The sequence below is a fragment of the Ranitomeya imitator genome, chromosome 1 (genome assembly GCF_032444005.1).
Source record: "Ranitomeya imitator isolate aRanImi1 chromosome 1, aRanImi1.pri, whole genome shotgun sequence".
Taxonomy (NCBI): Eukaryota; Metazoa; Chordata; class Amphibia; order Anura; family Dendrobatidae; genus Ranitomeya; species Ranitomeya imitator.
Window position 1 is genome coordinate 787,048,314 of NC_091282.1, and position 24,382 is coordinate 787,072,695.

Genomic DNA, 24,382 nt, shown 5'->3' on the forward strand with positions numbered 1-24,382 from the left:
TCTTCTGCATCTTTGATCTTTTGCATCTTGTTCTTAGAGATAATGTTTATTTTGCTTTAGTTTATCTTTCTACTTGTCTTGAGTATTGATGTTTTTCTTCCCCTCCTCCATCTTGTTTTTCTTTTAATCATCTTCATGGTACTGTTCATCTTCTGCCTATCTTTGCCTGTTGGTTTCATCTTCTGCTTCTTCTTACATAACTGTTCTGTTTGTTCTTATTCTTGTTTTTCTCCCTTTGGTTCTCCTGTTACTGTTCTCCTTCTGTTCCGCTGGTTGTTTATTTCTTTTTCTTTTTCCTCCCGTTTAGTCTTATTTACATTATGGTTCCTCTTGTTGTTCTTCATGTTGACAGTTTTCTTTGGCATCTTACTCTTGGAGATTATGTCCTTCTCTGTCTAGGTAAACTTTCTTTTTTTACACCTCTTATTCTTGTATTCTAATGCATCTTCCTGTATTTGGTCCTCTTCCTGGTGCTTGCTGTTTTGTTTTTATTCTAACATCCCAACATTTTCCTTGCATTGATCTCCATTTTCTTCCTAATAGACAGAATAAACTTAATCCAGGCTGTCTGATGAGTCTTACACAGAAGATGTGGCTCACACTGATAGATTTGGTGCATATTAAGAATTTTTTTTTAAATCTTACCCTTGGAACTGATGTTATTCCTCTTCCTCTTATGTATATTTCTTCTTCTGCCTCTTATTATCATAGTTATTTTAATGCATCTTCCTTCCTTGTTCTTTTTTGCCTCTTTTTCCTTAAGTTTGTTTGTCTTCTTCCACTTTCTTCACTTATTTTTTGTTCTGCTCGTTCCTCTAGTTTACCACCTCATTATTTCTCATGCTAATTTTCCAATTTTTCTTCTCTCTAAAGTTGTTCAACTTCTTACTGATGAAGTTGATGTTTTTCTTATTCTTTATCTTTCTTCTTCTGCATCTAATTGTTTTGTTCCCTTCCTCTTCTTTATCTTTTTATTATTGTTGTGTGGAACTCCTCCTCCTGTCATTCTTCTTTTTTCATATTTAAGTTGTTTTTCTTCATCTTTCTCTTCCACCTGATCTTATTCTTGTTCCTTTACTTCAGCTTTCTTCATTAGCCTCTTCATTCGCCTTTTTCCTCATGTTGATGTTTTTCCTCTTCTGCTTCTTCTGACTTTTCTCTTAATGTTTACTCTTTTTTTTACCTGTCAGTTCTTCAATTTGTTATGTGTCTTCTCACTTTCTTCATACTGAAGTTGATCTTTCCCACCCTGTTCTCCTTTTAATAGTTTATCTTTTTTTCTCTGCCCCTTACTTTTGATCTTTTTCTCCTACTCCATTTTAATGCATCTTCTGGTTATCTTTCTTCCTGCTTTTTGCTTTTGCCTATATTTCATCCCTTCATTCTTCTTTCCCCTGATTTTAATGTTTTTCTTCTTCCTTTCATTTTTATTTCTTCTTTAGTCCTTCTTGTGTTACCAGCCCATTCTTCATCTTGAAGTTGTTCTTTTGGATCTTGCTGTTAGTTCTAATGTTCTTTGTCCTTTAATTGATCTTTCTTCTCCTACCACTTAGGCCAGTCTCACACGTCCAGATAATTCCGGTACCGGAAAAATCGGTACCGGAATTATCCGTGTCCGTGTGCTCCCGTGGTACATCAGTGTGGCACACATGCACAAAAAAAGAAGAAAAAAAGAATGGACTAAGACAGGCCTGCACAACCACGTAGAAAAAAAACAAAACACATTTTATTGAACACCACAAAAAACAACATAAAAACACTTAAAATACAACAATGTGTAAAACACACCCCAATATATCCTGATAAGTAAGCAGCAATATATACACAATATGTATCATAAGACTATCCTAAACATGTAATCCCACATGCCAGTAAACCTGAGTATACCATAAGAAAAAGAGCAAAATGGTATATATAGAAAAATGAGCGCTCATAAAATATGAATAAAATACCTAAGCTCAAGAATGATGAAAAATATATGAGTCAAGATGGCACATCAAGATAAAGTTCATAACATGTGGGTAACCAAATGTGGCCCAAATAGGATATAGCCTGGGTGGATGAATCAAGGCTCCCCTATAAGAAAAAAAGACGGCATTACGCCAAAATAAATACTCAGCTGGATCTGAGGTATGATGGAGTGGAGCCAAGGAGCCCAAAGGCTAAAGAGGTGCTGCAGAGCCGCATGTCATAAGTGACCAACAAATGGTCAGGAAGGGGTGTGAAGACAGAGCCCCACGCGTATCGCCGCCGCAGCGGCTTCGTCAGGACTCATATTTTTCATCATTCTTGAGATATATATTGTGTATATATTGCTACTTACTTATCAGGATATATTGGGGTGTGTTTTACACATTGTTGTATTTTAAGTGTTTTTATGTTGTTTTTTTGTGGTGTTCAATAAAATGTGTTTTGTTATTTTTCTACGTGGTTGTGCAGGCCTGTCTTAGTCCATTCTTTTTTTCTTCTTTTTTGTGCTATATATTAGTGGACTTGGCCTTGCACCCCCCTCTTTTTTCATTTGATTTACGGCTAGCGTGCACCCTGAACCCATATGTGGCACACATGCGGCACACGTGTGCTGCCCGTATGCCGACTGGGTACCACACGGAGCGTGCAGGAGACAGCGCTAGAGATAAGTGCTGTCCCCCCACGTGGTGCTGAAGTGGCCATTCATATCTTCTCTCCAGCAGCGTTCTCTGGAAAGAAGATATGAAAAATCCTTTTTTTTCGTCCTCGTGTTTAAAATAAAGATCCCTGTCGCAACACCCCCGCCCCCCCCCCCCGCTGTTACTAAAATACTGACCCGGCTCCCTCGCAGCGTCCTGTCCTCGCCGCACCTTCTCCTGTATGAGCGGTCACGTGGTGCCGCTTATTACAGTAATGAATATGCGGCTCCACCCCTGTGGGAGGTGGAGCCGCATATTCATGACTGTAATCGGCGGCCCCACATGACCGCTCATACAGGAGAAGGTGCAGCGAGGACGCTGCGAGGGAGCCAGGTGAGTATTTTAGTAACAGCGCAGTGGGGGGGATGGGCGCACAGGTGGTGGGAGGGGGATGGCGACAGGGATCTTTATTTTAAACACGAGGACAAAAAAAAAAGGATTTACACGGCGCATGGACTGCACACGGACAGCGTCCGTGTGCGGTACTTGTTTTACACGGACCCATTGACTTTAATGGGTACGTGTAATCCGTGCGCTCCCACGAACACTGACATGTCTCCGTGTTTTGCACACGGACATACGGTCCGTGAAAACACGCTGACGTGCAGTGACACATTGCTTTCAATGTGTCTATGTGACTCAGTGTCTCCGGTACGTGAGGAAACTGTCACCTCACGTACCGGAGCCACTGATGTGTGAAACCGGCCTCAGGGGCTGATTCATCAGGCTGGTGTTTATAAGCTGGTCTAGATGAAGGGTCCACTGGAGTAAGATGCACCAAATTCAAGGCTTATGTCTCTTAATAACTATGGTGAAGCTTTCAGGTGCCATTTGCCAGAGGTAGAAATGGATCGCACTTATGGACTAGAGTACATTTTATGAAAATTTTTCGCACTTTTTGTGTGGTAAGTTTTGATGAATTTGCAGCCTGCGCTCCACTATGACTTGCCCTGATAAATTCCACTCACGTTTCAAAAATTTGTCAAATTTGGAGGAGCTGGTGTAAAAACATCAAAAGTAGCAAAACTCCAAACAGCAAACATTTTATGTTTCATACAGTTTCCCCTGAGTTCTGGAGCAAACTGGAGAATCAGAGCTTTAGTCAGAGAGGTTTTATTGTTACTCCCTTTGTTACTGTTACTCCTCCTATTGTTGCTGTTACTCTTAGGCTACGTTCACACTAGCGTTGCGCCACCCTGCGTCGGCGACGCAACGCGTGACGCACGAAAAAACGCGCGCAAACGCGCGCAAAAACGCGCGCGTTTTGCGACGGGTGCGTCGTTTTTTGACCAAAATCGGACGCACAGAAAATGCAACTTGTTGCATTTTCTTGCGTCCGACGCTAGCGTCGGAAACGACGCAAGTGTCGAAAAACGCCACCCTAAAAACGCACGCGTCCCCTATGTTAAACATAGGGGCGCGTCGCCGCTGCGTCGCCGCTGCGTCGCCGGCGCAACAGCGACGCACATTGGCGGAACGCCAATGTGAACGTAGCCTTATTGGTGCTGTTACTTGCTCCTATTATTGCTGTTACTCCTATATGCTGTTACACTTAGGCCGGAGTCACACTACCGTAGGATACGGCCGAGTGCTATGCGTGAAAACATCACATAGCACTCGGCCCAGTGATAATCTATGGGGCAGCTCACATCAGTGCTTATTTTCTCACTAGATGGTGGCCCGATTCTAACGCATCGGGTATTCTAGAATATGCATGTCCACGTAGTATATTGCCCAGTCACATAGTATATTGCCCAGCCACGTACTATATTGCCCAGCCACGTAGTATATTGGCCAGCCACGTAGTATATTGCCCAACCACGTAGAATATTGCACAGCCACGTACTATATTGCCCAGCCATGTACTATATTGCCGAGCCACGTAGTATATTGCCCAGCCACGTAGTATATTGCCCAGTCACGTAGTATATTGCCCAGCCACGTAGTATATTGCCCAGTCACGTAGTATATTGGCCAGCCACGCAGTATATTGCCCAGCTACGTAGTATATTGCCCAGCCATGTAGTATATTGCCCAGCCACGTAGTTTATTGCCCAGCCACGTAGTATATTGCCCAGCCACGTAGTATATTGCCCAGTCACGTAGTATATTGCACAGCCACGTAATATACAGCACAGATCCACGTAGTATATTGCACAGCCACGTAATATACAGCACAGAGCCACGTAGTATATTGCCCAGCCACGTAGTATATTGCACAGTGACGTAGTATATTGCACAGCGACGTAGTATACAGCAGAGCCACGTAGTATATTGCCCAGTCACGTAGTATACAGCACAGACACGTAGTATATTGCCCAGTCACGTATGTAACAGGTTAAAAAATAAAAAAGAAACATACTCACCATTCAAAGAGACCGTTGTAGTTCCGGCGCTTGTGTGCGGTGTCCGGTCCCAGGATTGGTATGAGCGCAGGACCTTTCATGACGTCGCGGTCACGTAGTATATTGCACAGCCACGTAATATACAGCACAGAGCCACGTAGTTTATTGCCCAGCCACGTAGTATATTGCACAGCGACGTAGTATACAGCAGAGCCACGTAGTATATTGCCCAGTCACGTAGTATACAGCACAGACACGTAGTATATTGCACAGCCAGGTAGTATATTGCCCAGTCACGTATGTAACAGGTTAAAAAATAAAAAAGAAACATACTCACCATTCAAAGAGCCCGTTGCAGTTCCGGCGCTTGTGTGCGGTGTCCGGTCCCAGAATTGGTATGAGCGCAGGACCTTCAATGACGTCGCGGTCACATGACATGATCATGGAAGGTCCTTCTCCCTTAGCATCTTTGGAAGCGGAACCTGCCGCTTGCAGTGCCGAGGAGAGGACGTGACGGCGGAAGGTGAGAATAAGGTTTTTTTTTAATTATTATTATTTTTAACATTAGATCGTTTTACTATTGATGCTGCATATGCAGCATCAATAGTAAAAAGTTGGGGACACACAGGGTTAATAGCGGCGATAACGGTGTGTGTTACCCGCGGCATAACGCGGTGCGTTACCGCCGGCATTAACCCTGTGTTAGCGGTGACCGGAGGGGAGTATGTGGGGGACAGGCACTGACTGCGGGGAGTAAGGAGCGGTCATTTTCTTCCGGACTGTGCCCGTCGCTGATTGGTCGCAGCAGCCATGACAGGCAGCTGCCGAGACCAATCAACGAATGAATAACCGTGACAGAAGGACAAACAGACGGAAGTGACCCTTAGACAATTATATAGTAGATGCGTATTTGAAGTGTGTGTATAATCACAGTATGCTGTGACTGGCACTGAGACTCTGTTGAGACTCGCCAATGCAAGCGGACCATGCGAGTGCTGTCCAAGGAGCAGATAGCAATTGTGTTGATGTCTGGTGAACACAGTACCCGGGTAATTGCAGCTGATTTCAATGCAAGACACCCTACACAAGAAAACTGTTATCATTCCCATTTGATTTAGGTGTATCCATATAAATGGCCTCATCACTGAACATGACCTAGGCACGGTTGACTTTACCGAACTTTTCCGCCAGCTTTGAGGACCCCCCAACGCTCAAATCATCATAACAATGATGTAACAGAACCTCAGTCAGGAGAGGAAAAACCCCCTGTGGGGGAAACCTCCAGGGAACCATGGCGATGGACTGCCCTTCCCCTGGGCTTAAAGGTAACTGCCAAATAAGTAGTTTCGTTTAAGTATTGTTCATGTCCTCGTCCGATCGGTTCATCTGCTACTGCGACCCGGCCTTCCTTCTTTTCCTCTGGGCTGGGTGGGTGGGGCTTGCTGTCCGGACGTCCTGAGGGAAAGAGGGTCCGGCTCCTCCTTGCGTCCTCTTTTAACCCCCCGTGTGCCCCCCCCTTTTCGTCCTGGTCCCTTCCCCTATGTCACTTCCCCTTTGCTTAATCCCCTACTACTTCTCCCCCTCCCCCCCTGTCGTCCCACTGCATGTTTCTTAACCCCTACTTATCGCCGTCACTTGCAACCTGCCCGGTCATGGCCCCCTCCTTTCGGACCCTCCGTGCCTTATCCGGGGGTTACTTGACCTAGGCACGGTTGACTCCCCGTGACTCCCCAGACCTTTCTTGAATAACCACACCACACCCATATTTTTGGATAATAACGGCCACAGCAGCCAATTTATTATTAATCAAAAGACCCTTGGTGAGGCCCTCAAAGCTAACCCGATCCTGGTCTGGTGATTATCCTGTCGGCACTGCCTCTTCCCTCTCAGCCTTACTTCCAGCCGCGTTTTTCCCATGCTCAGAAGCACCATGATTTGAGGGGAGAGGTTGCCTCCACACCGTTAGCCTGTACCCGACTTCCATCGTCAGGTACCCACCTAACGGTACCGCGCACCCGACACCCAACATCAGGTGGCCCTCCGGGTCCCCCGATAACGTGACCCCGACCTGCCTCGTCGGGTATCACGCAGGTATCACCAGACCACCAACAAAGTAACTATCCACGGTAGGGGGGGTCCCGCAATGCAAGAATCCCCCCTTTACCGAACTTTTCCGCCAGCTTTGAGGACCCACCAACGCCACACCGAGAGCACTTGACCCCCCTTCAAGTGCTCGAGACCCCACCAACAAACCCTGCTGTGGCCTTCCGTATACCCTCAAGCAAGCCCTCAATCCATAGGTCAGTGCCCGCGGTGTTCAAGTGCACCCCGTCCCCTAACCAGCAATCTCTCTCTGTGGAATCCAGGCCTGTATGGCGTATCGTCACCCCTCCGTTTCGTGACACAAACTTAGATACCTCTTTGTTAACTTTTACCCGGGCTTTGTTAATCTTTCCAACTGACCGTTCCCCTCGCCACTTTCTTCTAGGTACCATGTCAGACCATACTAGCCTCAAGTTTGGACATGCTAACCCAAGTTGTCCTATATCCCTTCTGATTTTGGCACTCAGCCCTTTTCCCGAGCTAGCCCCCAAGTCATTACCCCCGGCATGTAATACTAATATATCTGGGACCCCATAGAGGTCCACCGCCCGGTAAAACTCGTGCAGTACGCGGCCCCATGTTAAACCCCGATATCCCAACCACTTGATCACCGCCCTATCTCTTGCAATACCTAGCTGCCTCCCGCCTGTCCGCCTGTCAGCCCGCTGTGCTCCCCAGTAAACGTATGAATGTCCTAAGATCCAGATGACGATCGGGACTTGTCCTGTAACAAACCAAAAGAAATTAGTGTGATGTACCAACTCTGAGGGGAATCCCTGCCTCGTAACCTTGAGGTCGTACGTAAGACCTGTACCGTTGCGACTCCCACCGGCCAATTCGCTTCACTGTCTCCGGGCTCAGCCCACCCACCGCGGCCTCCGTTGCTGCCCCAATCTTAAATGAATGGCCTGTGTATCTGCCAGGATCCATACCTGCCTTTACCACACATATCCGGAATACTTTGATAAATTGATACCTGGACAAAAATGACCCATCCTCGTGACATAGCAGCGGTCCCCCTTGTTTAGGCCTGGCTGCCGAGAAAATATCGAAACATTTCCACGGACACATGTTAGAACCGCTGACTTTTCCCAATAACACCTTTTTTCCCTTTCCATTTTGGTCCGTCTTCGATCTCCTAATCCAAAATTCCAACCCCCCTTTTGTCTTTATAATGTCTTCGGCTAGAATGCCCCCCGCTATGTCATTGCCTGGTGCTACCAGTTCCCCTACCCTCATAGCTCCAAAGAATGCAAGTGAAAAAGCCAACCTAAACAGGCCAGTCTCAAATTGTGTCCTGCACACCACCTCTAACTGCCTTCCTAGTTCTTCTAACATGCCGAATGACACCGGCCGCCTGCCGTCCTTTCTAACCCTTCCCTTACGGTAACCTTTTAAGGCCTGTCTGACTAAAAAACTCTTTGTCAAATCAGCTCTGTTCCTCAGCTTAAACCCAAATGCTAGCCCTGCAATCAGTTGACTAACTTTTGCCGCTGACCAGCTATCATCTGCGGCCCGCCTAATTCCCATCAATAACACCCCAATCTGTTCTTCCTCTGACAATTCCTCGCTCCCACGGCCTAGCCATTGTTCCCACTGCCTCCACGACCGCCCGTACGCCGCCCACGTGCTACTTGTTACGGATGACTTGATCAGCGGTTCGGCAGCCCTGATGCCACGCTCCATAGTCCGAGAGGGCAGGGTAAGCCCTCTTCTTCTGCTTCAGGGGCCAACGCCCGAAACCGCTGCCACTGAAAACGAGAAAGTGCATCAGCGATCGAGTTAAATTCTCCTGGAACATGAGATGCTGTAATATGAGCATTGATAACTAAGCATTCCAACACCAGCTGTCTCAATACTCTAATTACTGGCGGCGAAGATGCGGTGACATTATTTATGGCCATGACCACTCCCATGTTATCGCACTTAAACCTAACCTTTCGGTTCTTCAGCTGATCTCCCCATAATGTTACCGCCACCAGTATTGGGAAAATTTCCAATAATGCAATGTTTTTTGTCAGCCCTGAGCACACCTATTCCTCTGGCCATGCTGCCGCGCACCACTGCCCCTGACAGTAAGCTCCAAAACCATGACTGCCCGCCGCATCCGTGTATAATTCCATATCCGAATTACAACATCCCCCTTCCATCAACAAGGAAAGCCCATTGTACTTTTCTAAAAATGTGCCCCAAACCGCCAGATCTGCCTTGTTATCTGCCGTCAGTCGCACATAATGATGCGGAGATTTTACGCCGGCCGTCGCCGCCGCCAATCTCCTCGTGAATATCCTGCCCATTGGCATGACTCGACATGCAAAATTTAAACTCCCCAGCAAAGACTGCACCTCCCGCAGCTTCAGTTTTTTAACTTTCCTGGCCCTGCCTATTTCCTCCTTCAGGGCTGCCACCTTCTCTCCCGGGAGACGACACTCCCACCGTATAGTGTCGATCATGATTCCCAGAAAAGAGATACACGACGTTGGGCCGACCGTTTTTTCGGGGGCCAATGGCACCCCGAACTCCTTAGCAACCCCCTGCAAACCTTTTAAGATGGTACCGCACACCTTTGATTGTGCCGGACCTACACACCAAAAGTCATCGAGGTAGTGGATCAACGATCCCAATCCCGTGATATCCTTCACTACCCACTCCAGGAATGTGCTAAAGGCTTTGAACAACGAACATGACAATGAGCATCCCATTGGCAAACACCTGTCTATGAAATACTCTCCCTCCCAATAGCACCCGAGCAATCGCTGACTCTTCGGGTGCACTGGCAGTAGCCGAAAGGCAGCTTCTACATCTGTTTTTGCCATCAGCGCCCCCTTTCCGCATTTTCTTACCCAATCTAATGCCAGATCAAATGATGCGTATAGCACCGTACATAACTCTGGATCGATGCCGTCGTTGACGGACTTACCACGAGGATATGACAGGTGATGGATCATTCGGAACTTGTTCGGTTCCTTCTTTGGTACAATGCCCAATGGAGAAACCACCAAGTCCGACACGACTTGTTGTATTTCTCCAGTGTGACGCCGGCCTTACCCTTATTGTTGCTGTTACTCCTATTGTTGATATTACTCCTCTTGTTGCTGTTACTCTTATTGCTGCTGTTACTCTTGTTATTTCTGTTACTCCTATTTTTACTATTACTCTTATTGTTACTGTTGCTCTTATTGTTGCTGCTACTCTTATTGTTGGTGTTGCTCTTGTTGATGTTATTCCTATTATTGTTGTTACTCCAATTGTTGCTGTTACTATTTTTACTGTTACTCTTATTGTTGCTGTTACTCTCTTTGTTACTGTTAGTCTTATTGTTGCTATTACTCTTATTGCTTCTCTTATTGTTACTGTTACTCTTGTTGTTGGTGTTAATTTTATTGTTGTTGTTACTCTTATTGCTTCTCTTATTGTTACTGTTACTCTTTTGCTTCCCTTACTGTTACTGTTACTCTTATTGTTGCTATTACTCTTATTGCTTCTCTTATTGTTACTGTTACTCTTATTGTTGGTGTTAATTTTATTGTTGTTGTTACTCTTATTGCTACTCTTATTGTTGCTGCTCCTTTTTTTTGTTACTCATTGTTACTCTTATTGTTGCTGTTACTCTTATTGTTGCTATTAATCTTATTGCTTCTATTGTTACTGTTACTCTCATTGTTGCTGTTAATTTTTTTGTTGTTGTTACTCTTATTACAACTCTTATTGTTGTTGCTCCTTTTATTGTTGTTACTCATTGTTACTCTTATTGTTGCTGTTAGTCTTATTGCTTCTCTTATTGTTACTGTTAGTCTTTTGCTTCTCTTATTGTTACTGTTACTCTTATTGTTGTTGTTACTCTTATTGCTACTCTTATTGTTGCTGTTACTCTTATTGCAACTCTTATTGTTGCTGCTCCTTTTATTGTTGCTGTTACTCTTATTGCTTCTCTTATTGTTGCTGTTACTCTTTTTGCTTCTCTTATTGTTACTGTTACTGGTATTGTTGCTGTTACTCTTATTGTTACTCTGAATGTTGCTGTTATTTTCCTTCTTTCTATACATGTTCTTATTTCTGTCCTGCCTCTTTTTCTTCTCGCTATGAATTTTCTTGTTGTTATTCGTCCCTATTAGTCCGGGGTCACACAAGTGTAGATTGCCTCATGCAAGAGAATCAGATTGATTATAGTAATGACACTTAGCTCAAATTCTGATTTGAGTGTCAGCTTAGTGTGATCCAATTCTCTTAGATGAGAGAATCGTAGCACATGTGAGGTGAAGATGAAGAACAAGATTTCTCCATTTTCTTCATTTTGTGAGTCCACGGAAATCGGACTACACTCGGATGTCATTAGAGTGCAGTCTGATGGCTTTCATGCACTCATATACTTGTATGAGTATGATGAGTATGATGCAATTTGCACAACATCAGCATGAAAAAAAGCTCAGCATTTCTCCATAGAGTAATATTGGCCCCAGTGCTATCCGATAAAACATTGGATAGCAACCATCCGATGTATACACTTGTGTGAGTGACGCCTATCTACCTCCTTCTTTTTTTTCATGTTGATGTTTGACTTGTTCTTCCTCGTCCTCTGTTTGTTCTTCTTCCGTTTCTTCCACTTGTTTTACCCACTCATTCTTCCTTATCTTATTTTTCCTTAATCTTCTTTGTTTACTTGCTGCTCATCTTCTCCTAATTTATCTTTTTTTTATCTATCTTTATTTAAAAATGTATACCTATTTTCTTCTTTTAATGCACTTTTTTATCATTCTTCTGTCTCTTCTCTTGCTTTTTTTTTTTTTTACTTTTTTTGCTTTTTTTTCCTCTATCTGGTCCATATTTCCTAATATTGGCCCACATTTACTTATTTTTTTGCCCATTCTCTGCTGCACTTTGCTCCAAAACTGCCGTTCTTTTCTTTCCTCTCTTTTGTCTTTATTTAATTCTTGAATTTTGTCAATGAGTGTTATTCTTCATTATTTCCCTTGAATATTTTGCATGCTGTCCTCATGTTTTTTTTAGTAACTCTCCTCCCCAGAGGGGTAACTTGAAGCTCACGGGTGTTAATGGAAGAGCTCCAACGGGGGCTCCAATTATTACAAATATTTACTAGTACTGGTCTTTTCATATAGGCCAAAGAGACATTTTGGGCCTCTTAGGCTCCAGGGCCTCTGTACCTATTGTAGTTACAACCCTGCTCCTCCCTTCTAATTTCCTTATATCTCCTTCACATTATTCTCACGTCTTTTGGTCCTTTTATCTCTATCACTAAAGTGTGATTTATCAGATTCTAGAACATTGGATGATATCACACACATTGTACCAGCAGAAGTAACTCTCCTCTGTGTTACACTGACCATATTAATGTTCCTGCATTAACCCCAGTGAGAGATAATAAGATCCCTTTCTCAAGGGATATTTCATATATAAAAGAATAAAAGAAATGATCAGCGCACCAGAGATTATAGATTATGGGAGAAGAATGAGCGCGGTTCCTTCTTTCCTAGTAAAGTGATATTTTGTGCGCAGCCGGTGACCCTTGAAGAGAGATAGATACATTTTTATCTTCTCTATAAAGGCACAGCCATGAGTCATAAGAGGCAAGGTCACCTGCGGCGTCGGGAAAGTATTAGACAGGTTTGTAGCCGGAGTCATAACATTAGGGAACAGTGATAACTTAATGGAAGAAGATTTGTATGGAGCCGCAGACAGAACGCCTTGCAAAATTGCCTGAACAGAAACTTTTTGATAAATGTTTGAATACATCTCCGAACACCTAACAGATTGTTCTTCTGAGGACGGTACGTTGCTGTAATTCTGAGCAGAGAGATGGCAGACATCAAACAGACACATAGATATGAGATGATACCTATGAGATAGATGGGCGATGTTAAAGAGATACATACAAAGACATGTAGATATGAAATGATAAGAGATAATGTGCAGAATAAATACGAGCTGTGGATACATCCTTCTCGCTCCCCTCATCACGACTTGTCAATGACTCCCGGGTCGTGCCTGTGACCGCCACGGCTCGCCACAATGGTTTTTCGGTGGGAGTAACACAATTCACACTCTAATTCTCCTCCATGATATGTAGCACATGTGACAGACGAGATTTGTAGCAGGGGCTTCTGTTTGTTGTTTTTCGCTTCTGGGCAACTCAAGAAAAATTCCAATGAAATGAAACCACATCTGAAACCTTTATAGGAAGCGGTCCCAGGTCTGAGGAGGCCCGGAGAGCCGGTGATACAATGCACCGACATACTGACACTGATGGCTTCTAGATCACAGAGCGTTCTGGTGGATTATCAGAAAGGCATAGGAAAAAGTAGGAGCTGTGCAGGAAGATCTGCTGGCGAATGATGGGAAGGATTGTAGTGATGTTGTTCAAGCTCCGGCAATGCAAGACTGGGAACCAGCAGAACTATGAATGCTGCTCTGGGGGTGGGCAGCACGGTGGCGCAGTGGTTTGCACAGCAGCCTTGCAGCGCTGGGGTCCTGGGTTCGAATCCCACCCAGGACAACATCTGCAAAGAGTTTGTATGTTCTCTCCGTGTTTGCGTGGGTTTCCTCCGGGCACTCCGGTTTCCTCCCACATTCCAAAGACATACTGATAGGGAATCTAGATTGTGAGCCCCATGAGGGACAGTGATGATAATGTGTGCAAAACTGTAAAGCGCTGCGGAATATGTTAGCGCTATATAAAGATTATTATTATTATTATTATATCATGTAAAGTCAGCACAGTCAGTTGGATAATGTGTGGAAAAAGGAGAATTGTCTTAGGACCTCCACTGGGAGCTCACTAAGTTTCTTCTTTTAAGCTTTCAGTTTAGGGTCCAAACAATGGAGTACGCCTTGTCTCAGGCTGTTGAGCTCTCACAAATTGGCCAATTAGTGTGCCAAGTATGTTCGTTTTTTACCATGGTTTCTACAGCAGTAATCCATGACATGTCTTCTATCCTCTCGGCTCCTGCAGTGATTTTACAGAAGCCGGCAGATGAATTACCGGCTTTTCTTCTATCTTTCTGTGCAACATAAATATATATATATATATGTGTTTTTTTTACTGACATCTATATATCTATGTATTCTATGTGTATATATCTATTCTATTCTAACCCGTCAGTGTGATTTTACTGTACACCACACTGAATTACCGGCTTTTCAAAGGACACCGGTGCATAAAAATCAGACAGCACTCGCATGGTCTGAGTGCTGTTTTTTTCTCGCAGCAATACGCAGTATGCTGCGATTTTTTTCTCAGTCTGATTTCAGCTGAGAAAAAAATCGCAGATGAGATGTCACCCATTGAATAACATTGGTCAGAGTGCTATCCGATTTTTTATCAGATTTCACTCCTCCGTTTTTCTCGCAAATGAGTATGAGCCCTTACAGTGTAAATGTTGTATCCTCTAAATAATGAAACACACAGCCATTAGTAACTAAACCACTGGGAACAAACGTGAGTACACCCCTAAGTGAAAATGGACAAATTGGGCCCAGAGTGTGAATATTTTGTGTGGCCACCATTATTTTCTGCCTTACCTCTCTTGGAAATGGAAATCACTAGAGCCTCACCGGTGGCCACTGGAATCATCTTCCCTCCTCCATGATGACATCACGGAGGCGGTGGACGTAGGAGACCTTGCCTTCCTCCACCTTCTATTTGCAAAGGTCCCACAGATGCTCCATAGGGTTTATGTCTGAGACATGCTTGGCCAGTCTAGCACCTTTACAAAGCAGTGGTGGTCTTGGAGATGTGTGTTGGGGTCATTATGTTGGAATACTGCCCTGCGGCCCAGTTTCCAGAGGGAAGTGATCAGGCTCTGCTTCAGTATGTCACAGTACATGTTGGCATTCATGGTACCCTCAATGAACTGTAGCCCCCCACAGCCGTCAGCAGTCATGCAGCGCCAAACCATGACACTATTATACAAGCCATACACTGAGTACTGTACATTGTATCAACATGTCAGAAAAGAAACAATGAAATATTTATAGAAATGCCAGGGGTGTACTAACTTTTGTGATATACTGTATATGTGGTATCGTGTGATAGTATTATTTGACAACTGTTCGGCTATTATGCTTTGCCTGGCGAGATAGATCTCTGGAGCCTTTGGTCTGGATGTGTAATTTTATGCAGCATGGACAGATGATGTGGCTGCAGCAGCGAGATCCACATGGAACATCAGGAAACTGAGGTGGCAGAACAGCAGCAGGAGGAGCAAACAGGAACCACCGGATCCGATGAAGCAGAGTTGAGATTATGGCAGCAGACATATGATGCGCCCACAGGGCAGTGGGGTACTCAGTACAAGGTTCGGTCGCAAACGGGGATGTCACAGTGGCTGCGACCCGGTCCGTGGCCCTGGGCATCAACGTTAAAAGGGATTAAATGTTCAAAGTTTGTTGTGACGCCACCTGTGTAGTTCGGTCAATAGGGGGACCGACGCTGCATTAGAGTGGTCCCCTGGGGGATGTTGCGGCAGCACAGATGTTACACTTCCCATAGGTGAAGCGGGGTCCCCAGGGGTCCTATGGTGTAGGGCATGGATGGTATAGCCGGTGAATAAATGAGAGGAGACAAGTTGTAAGTCTTTTCCTGGTTTACTGCAGGTTTCTGGCCACAGTCCAGAGTACCAGGCACGGATGATGTGGTCCGGCCGGCTCAGAGGCAAGTGAGAGTTCTCCTGTATCAGTAGAGGTCCGTGAGCCTTTCCAACTAGCTCCTTTCAGGGTGAGGCCCATGCTGCCTGAATCTTCCTACAGGGTCCTCCAGTTTCCCCCTGTCCTGGGACAGGTACATGCACGACGGGCAGTCTGAGCCTTTTTACAGGGACTCTAACACGCCCCAGGCTCCTCAGATGCTGCTGCGTCTCAGGCGTGGTGCGGGCAGGTAATGTGTAGTGTTGTGTCCTCTGGTCTGCTCTGTGTCCTAGAGTCCCACAAAAGCCTCGGGCTCCCGGTTCCCGGCTACTGCACTTCAGCTCTGAGGGTGCCCTGCCACAGTTCTCCTCTGAACTCTGTTCCTCTCCTGTGCTCCTTCCCTTCCGGCTACTCCACATCCAACCCTTCAGGTCTTCCTCCTTCCAGAGGCTGCAGCTCCCTCGTGGCTGCCAGGCCTCTCTGTCTGCACTGTGTCTCTCCTAGACATCTGCTCTGCTTGGTCTCCCAGGACCAACTGAACTCGCCCCTCCTCCAGGTCAGGATACTTAAAGCATAGGGAAACTCCCCTGAATCTGGGTATTGAGCTCCCCCTCCTGGCCTGGATTCAGAATATGTTGCATGTGTGTGCCTTACCTGGTGAAGAGAACTCCTTTGCCTCTGAGCATGCCATCACTTTCCCCGAAGGAAAAGCAACATCACTGCAGCAACCGGTTACCTGGGGTGCTGCACATAATACAGATGTAATCCAGGGGAATAGAGGTGGCTCAGTAATGAGCTGGTGAAGCAGAGCTGAGTTGCAGAGGAGTTTCAGTGCAGAATTGGCAGAAGTATGGCGGCATTTACTCAGTGATCTGTCCAATACAGAACTGGGCAGCGCTGTAGCAAAGTTACCAGGCAAAGTATCAGATCTAGGTTTGTTACAAGTACAATTCAGATGTGACCAGACATATAGTAGATCACCCAGAAATGTAGCAGAGCTGGGCTTGTCACTGTGTCCTATCAGCAGTATAGCAGAGTCAGCCAGGTGTGTAGCAGAATTGGATTAATCAGCAGGGCTGATGCAGATCTGATGTAGAGAAGCAGTCCACAGTAGAGGTATAGATGCCTACTGCATGAATACTCAGGCCGCATCCCGCCACCTGAGCCGGCATATACGGGAGAAGGGTGTCAATGGTGCGTATAGGGGTGCGATGTGATGCGCTAAGAGCAGGACGCAGCGCCCTGCACTAGATCCTACTGAGTTAACAGTGGTACTGTATCCTGCTCCATGCATCAATGTTGTGCAGTGCAGACAATATGGCAACATTATAAGGAAATGGCACGGTACTGATATGTGACACATTATAGTAGTATATGACACTTATGGCATTTATTGGGTAAACTATTCACTTTGTGGCACTTATGTGCAGGCAGAGGGCTGTATTATAAAATACCAGTGCTGTTCTGTAATTTAGCACTGTGTGGCGGTATTATTTCACCACTATGAGATTTGTTTAGTATATGACAATAGAGGGTTGGGGTTGGACAGTATGGCAGTATAATTTAGTTACCTCAGCAGTTATGTAATAAGTTTGTCTTCTTTGCACTTATGTGTAGGCATGACGGCTGTATTTGGCACTGTGTGGTGGTATTATATGAGCACTGTGTGCCACTGTTATCTGCAATGACAATATAGGGTTACTGTTAGGCAGTATAATATAAACACTATATAGTACTGTTATTTGGGAACTTTGTTGCTTTGTGATGTTTTCACTGTATGACACACTTTGTGCTGTCAGTGCGGTATTAATCATCCTATACCCAATATGTAACGCCATACTCTCCTGATTTCAGGTAAGACAGGGAAGAGGCACATTGGAATACATGACCAAGATGGTAATCACTGGCGGAAATGAAGACGACAGAGGAAGCCAAGAAAAGGAGAGCAAGGAGGAGACTATTCTGGCCATGCTGGGGATCATAGGGACCATACTCAACCTGATTGTCATAATATTTGTCTACATTTATACCACTTTATAAAGACGTAACCAACGAATGAAGTGCCGCCGGCCCTTTAAGACGCTCTAGCCTGAGATGAAGCACAACAGTCATCTTTACTACAAAACAAACTGTAAAGGTTTCCACTGGAGAGCGCCCCCTGTGGACCTGCTGTGTATATCTGTACCCCTACACCACCAACCGGAAATGAACTTGGTGGGAGCGGAATCAGTCGCTGCCCACCGCTCCTGCTGATTTTTACGTTTCTCACCTGGGCGGAGACTGAGCCGCATCATGAACTGCTAACACAATTTTTTTTCTCTTTCTTCAATTTCCTCCTGTTGATATGAATGTTTCTATCTGTGCTATAAGTGCAATACCTTCTAGCATGTGCCAAATATATCCGGGGGTTTAATAGCCATTAAAAGAAATTTCCATTCCGATGTGTAAGGTGTGTGCGAGACGTCATGTGACAGCGTGTGGAGATACAGGCCTGTCATCTGGTTACCACTTAATGTTATCCATCAGGGCATAGATTATTACCACTTACTGTAATCCATCAGGGCATAGATTATGACCACTTACTGCAAACCATCAGGTCATAGATTATTACCACTTACTGTAATCCATCAGGAAATGGATTATAACCACTTACATTAGTACATCAGGAAATGGATTATTACCATTTACCATAACACATCAGGGCACAGATTATTACCATTTACCATAATACATCAGAGCATGGACTATTACCTTTTACTGTAATACCTGTATGGATTATTAGCAATTGCAATAATACATCAGGGCATGAGTTATTGCCCCTTACCTTAATACAACAGGATGTGGATTATTATCACTTAACTTAATACATCGGGGCATGGATTATTACCACTTACTGTAATACATCAGGGCATGGATAATTACCATTTACCATAATACATCAGGGCATGGATTATCATCATTTACCATAATACATCAGGACACAAATTATTACCATTTACCATAATACATCAGGGCATGGATTATTACCTTTTACTGTAATACCTGTATGGATTATTAGCAATTGCAATACTACATCAGGGTATGAGTTATTGCCCCTTACCTTAATACAACAGGATGTGGATTATTATCACTTAACTTAATACATCGGGGCATGGATTATTACCACTTACTGTAATACATCAGGGCATGGATAATTACCATTTACCATAATACATCAGGGCATGGATTATCATCATTTACCATAATACATCAGGACACAAATTATTACCATTTACCATAATACATCAGGGCATGGATTATTACCTTTTACTGTAATACCTGTATGGATTATTAGCAATTGCAATAATACATCAGGGCATGAGTTATTGTCCCTTACCTTAATACAACAGGATGTGGATTATTAATACTTAATACATCAGGGCATGGATTATTACCACTTACTGTCACACATCAGGGCATGGTTTATTACCTTTTACCTTAATACAGCAGTACATGGGTTATTATGACTAACCACAATGCCACAGAGCATGGATTTTTACCATTTACCTTAAATGGAATCTGCAATCAAGTTTTTTTTTTTCATTTTATCTGAGAGCTGCAAGATGTAGAGACAGAGTTCCTGATTCCTGTGTTGTATCACCTACTGGGCTGCTTGCTGTAGATTTATTATAGAAGAAGATGGCATGCACACAGCTGGAGGAAGAGGTGCCGGCGGAAAGGAATGGCAAACTCTTGGATGATATAGTAGATAAATTGTTTCACCCCACAGTCGAGAGTTTACATGCAAATAATCTTTAATGATTGTGGATCGCCCCCGTAGGGCAGTGGGGTACTCGGCACCGGGCCCTTCGGTTCTCAAAGGGGGATGTCACGGTGGCTGACCCGGTCCGTGGTCCTCGGGAGGTCCGTTGTAAATGGGGAAAAGTCTTTAAAGGGAAAATGTTCGTTACGTGACGCCACCTGTGGCATTTGGTCAGGGTGACTGACGCTGCTTAGGGGTCCGCTGGGGTGATGTGATGGCAGCTAGATGGCATCCCCAGGGATTCCCAGAGTGTAGTTGATAGATGGTGGATGATGTGAGGCGCAGTGAATAATGAGGACACAAGGTTGCAGTCTCTTTACCTTTACTGAAGGCTTCAGCATCCACAGTCCAGGGCACCAGACCACAGGGTAGGCAGAGCCCGGCCGGTCTGAATGCAAATCCAGAGTCTCCTTATCCAGGTGGAAATCAGCAGCCTTCCCAGAGGCGTAGCTAGAGCTTTTGCCGCCCGGGGCTGTTCCCGACTTTGGCGCCCCCCCCCCTTCGACTCTACTGTAACCTATTAAATATTTGTTAAAATCTGCAATACAATTTAGGTATATTTTGACCAATAATATCACATACAAGGAACAAATACCACCGCGCCATGTCAAGACCACATATTACCACCGCTTGGTGACCAAATAGCACATTCAAGGGACAAATACCACAACACCATTTCCAAACCACATAATACCACCACACAGTGACTGAATACTACAATACTGATCAGTAATTAAAAAAACAACCCACAATACTATCACCATAAGTGCCAGTATTCACAGGAGATCTGTACTTAGTATGCAGTGTCTGTGTAGAGGTAATACAGAGATCACTGGTGACATTATACACAGGACCTCTGTATGTAGTATACAGTATAGTGTCAGTGTATACAGTCATGGCCAAAAGTATTGACACCCCTGCAATTCTGTCAGATAATACTCATTTTCTTCCTGAAAATGATTGCAAACACAAATTATTTGGGATTATTATCTTCATTTAATTTGTCTTAAATGAAAAACACAAAAGAGAATGAAGCAAAAAGCAAAACATTGATCATTTCACACAAAACTCCAAAAATGGGCCAGACAAAAGTATTGGCACCCTCAGCCTAATACTTGGTTGCACAACCTTTAGCCAAAATAACTGCGACCAACCGCTTCCGGTAACCATCAATGAGTTTCTTACAATGCTCTGCTGGAATTTTAGACCATTCTTCTTTGGCAAACTGCTCCAGGTCCCTGATATTTGAAGGGTGCTGTAACAACTCTGCTGGCATCACGGCATGGCCTCACATCTCTCACACAATCTTACCCACTGCTCCAGGTCATGATGTGGTTTCTGTTTCATGCCAGCTCCATGTTCTGTGTCTCTGCTCTGTGCATGCTTCATGGCTATGTGTATAGGGGGCCGGCGCCTGAACTCTCTGGTTCTTATAGGAATCAGGTGCATCTGTCTAATCAGTTCCTGACCAATTACCAAGAGGCCTCCTGTATATAGTGCAGCTCCACCCTGTGGTCTGGGCCTGTGCAACTTACTCCCTCAGTCAGTTCTTAGCTGCTGAGGTGCCAGGTCCTGTCTCGGTTACTCTCTCTTGTATGCCACCCAGGGGGGCGTTGTACCCTGGTCTGTGTCCTGTATAGCCACCCAGTGGGGCTTAGTACCCTGGTCTCTGTCTTGTGTAGCCACCCAGCGAGGCTTCGTACCCTGGCCTATGTCTGCCACCCAGAGGGGCATCATACCCTGGCTTGTGTCTATGTCTCTGTGTCTTGTCTCGTTCCTGACTCTGTCTTAGTCTAGTCCTATTCCACTGTCTGTTTATATCTGTCTTGGTTTGCCTTTTCTGCTCTGTTCGCACTGTCTGTGGCTCTGCTTCTCTTTGCTCAGTTCTACCACAACCTGTGCTTCTGTCCCTCAGCTTTTCCCTCAGCTCTGCTCTTTGTAACTTTGCTCTGCACTCTGACCTTGCTTTACACTCTTTGGCTTTGCTCTCAGCTCTGCACTCAGACCTTGCTGCGCACTCTGTGGCTTTGCTCTGTGGCTCTGCTCTTTGCGGTTCTACCTGGCTCCGCTCTTTGCGGTTCTACCTGGCTCCGCTCTTTGCGGTTCTACCTGGCTCCGCTCTTTGCGGTTCTACCTGGCTCCGCTCTTTGCGGTTCTACCTGGCTCCGCTCTTTGCGGTTCTACCTGGCTCCGCTCTTTGCGGTTCTACCTGGCTCCGCTCTTTGCGGTTCTACCTGGCTCCGCTCTTTGCGGTTCTACCTGGCTCCGCTCTTTGCGGTTCTACCTGGCTCCGCTCTTTGCGGTTCTACCTGGCTCTGCTCTTTGCGGTTCTACCTGGCTCCGCTCTTTGCGGTTCTACCTGGCTCCGCCTCCTGCGTTTCTGCACTTGGCTCTGCCTCCAGCGTCTCTGCTCTTGGCGGTTCTACCTGGCTCCGCTCTTTGCGTTTCTGCACTTGGCTCTGCCTCCAGCATCTCCGCTCTTGGCGGTTCTACCTGGCTCCGCTCTTTGCATTTCTGCACTTGGCTCTGCCTCCAGCGTCTCTCTCCGCTCTTGGCTCTGCCTCCAGCGTCTCTCTCCGCTCTTGGCTCTGCCTCCAGCGTCTCTCTCCGCTCTTGGCTCTGCCTCCAGCGTCTCTCTCCGCTCTTGGCTCTGCCTCCAGCGTCTCTCTCCGCTCTTGGCTCTGCCTCCAGCGTCTCTCTCCGCTCTTGGCTCTGCCTCCAGCGTCTCTCTCCGCTCTTGGCTCTGCCTCCAGCGTCTCTCTCCGCTCTTGGCTCTTGCGGTCTTTCTCTACTTGTTACTTAGTCCTCCTGTCTGAACAGGTTCCTACCTGTTTCACATACCTGCCTGCAGACCGGTCCCTCCCGGTTCTTCCTATGTTCCAGCCGTACCCGCCAGCCTACCAGAGAGCCAGCCGTGTCCGCCTGCCTGTGTCCCAGCCGTGCCCGCCTGTCAGCCAGAGTGCCAGCCGTGCCCGCTCCGTTCCTTAGTGGGATCAGCAGCCACAGCCAGACATCACCCTGGAGTGACACCTGGTAGCTTCCTATTGCACAAGTCTGACCTCACCATCAGAGGCTCCAGCGAACACCTAGGAAGCTACTTAGTTACGCCCCTTCCAGGGAAGCTTGCTCTGTGGTCCAGTGGGGCCACACCCCCGTATGCCCGTGCCAACCAGTCTGGGCGCGTGCGTGACAGGTTGTGACGGGGTGTACGGCAGAGCAAGAAGGGGCAACAGGCCAAGGGATGTTTCCACAGATTTATTATCAAGAACGCTGGAACAACACATGCAGGTAGATCTACAGAGTCCACAATTAGTCCAACGGAACAGGTTCGGGGGCACCTCCCGATAATCCTTGTGTCAGGTAACAAAGCAATAGTCCACACGAGTCCAAGGGATCCCAAAACAATCTCACGAACGACGAGATATGTCCTCAGCTCAAGTCTCGCCACGTTCGCTTCCACAGTCCCAGATGGGCGTGGGGTCTTGCCTCAGCTAAGAATCCCCACTCCTTCTCCTTCAAGGATCAACTCACATCTGATCTCAAAATAAGAATGGATTGTCTGAGTTCCTGGGATCCGCCCATGAAGGGGGATAGGGGTCACACCTTGTATTCAATGGTTGGGTCCACCAGAAGATTCTAGACTGGTGGGCTCCGCTTAATCTATGTAGTATGTACATTTGACTAGCCACCTGCTGTGAGGAAGAATGGCTATTCCTCCACTAGTGATGTTGATAAAGCTTAATTACATTATAGCTTAGGGCTGCAAGTATTGGGGGAAGGAGACATATTGTTACAGGTGAACTCCCAGCACAAGAAAATACATAAATTACAGCTAATAGAAACCAGAGAACAGTTACATACATCAAATGGCATATTATTCAAATACAGGACAGGGCAAAAGTACATATCATGACACAGGTGCCTTCTCCAAACTGCCATTTTTAGATCTCTCCACAGGTGTTCTATGGGATTCAGGTCTGGACTCATTGCTGGCCACCTTAGAAGTCTCCAGTGCTTTCTCTCAAACCATTTTCTAGTGCTTTTTGAAGTGTGTTTTGGGTCAGTGTCCTGCTGGAAGACCCATGACCTCTGAGGGAGACCCAGCTTTCTCACACTGGGCCCTACATTATGCTGCAAAATTTGTTGGTAGTCTTCAGACTTCATAATGCCATGCACACGGTCAAGCAGTCCAGTGCCAGAGGCAGCAAAGCAACACCAAAACATCAGGGAACCTCCACCATGTTTGACTGTAGGGGCCGTGTTTTTTTCTTTCAATGCCTCTTTTTTTTCTCCTGTAAACTCTATGTTGATGCCTTTGCCCCAAAAGAACTACTTTTGTCTCATCTGACCAGAGAACATTCTTCCAAAACGTTTTAGGCTTTTTCAGGTAAGTTTTGGCAAACTCCAGCCTGGCTTTTTTATGTCTTGGGGTAAGAAGTGGGGTCTTCCTGGGTCTCCTACCATACAGTCCCTTTTCATTCAGACACCGACGGATAGTACGAGTTGACACTGTTGTACCCTCGGACTGCAGGGCAGCTTGAACTTGTTTGGATGTTAGTCGAGGTTCTTTATCCAACATCCGCACAATCTTGCGTTGAAATCTCTTGTCAATTTTTCTTTTCCGTTCACATCTAGGGAGGTGAGCCACAGTGCCATGGGCTTAACACTTCTTGATGACACTGCGCACAGTAGACCCAGGAACATTCAGGTCTTTGGAGATGGACTCGTAGCCTTGAGATTGCTCATGCTTCCTCATAATTTGGTTTCTCAAGTCCTCAGACAGTTCTTTAGTCTTCTTTCTTTTCTCCATGCTCAATGTGGTA

At 45.7% G+C, this 24,382-nt stretch overlaps 1 protein-coding gene across 1 annotated transcript in view; it reads left to right on the forward strand.

Annotated features, from left to right (window-relative positions):
• Positions 1–18,185, forward strand: part of TUNAR (TCL1 upstream neural differentiation-associated RNA) — a 48,441-nt gene extending 30,256 nt beyond the window's left edge. Inside the window, exon 2 of the mRNA XM_069745669.1 lies at positions 17,612–18,185. Within this exon, the coding sequence (XP_069601770.1) occupies positions 17,612–17,797 (186 nt within the window). The 3' untranslated portion in view covers positions 17,798–18,185. The remainder of the gene's footprint in view (positions 1–17,611) is intronic.
• The last annotated feature ends 6,197 nt before the right edge of the window (positions 18,186–24,382 follow it).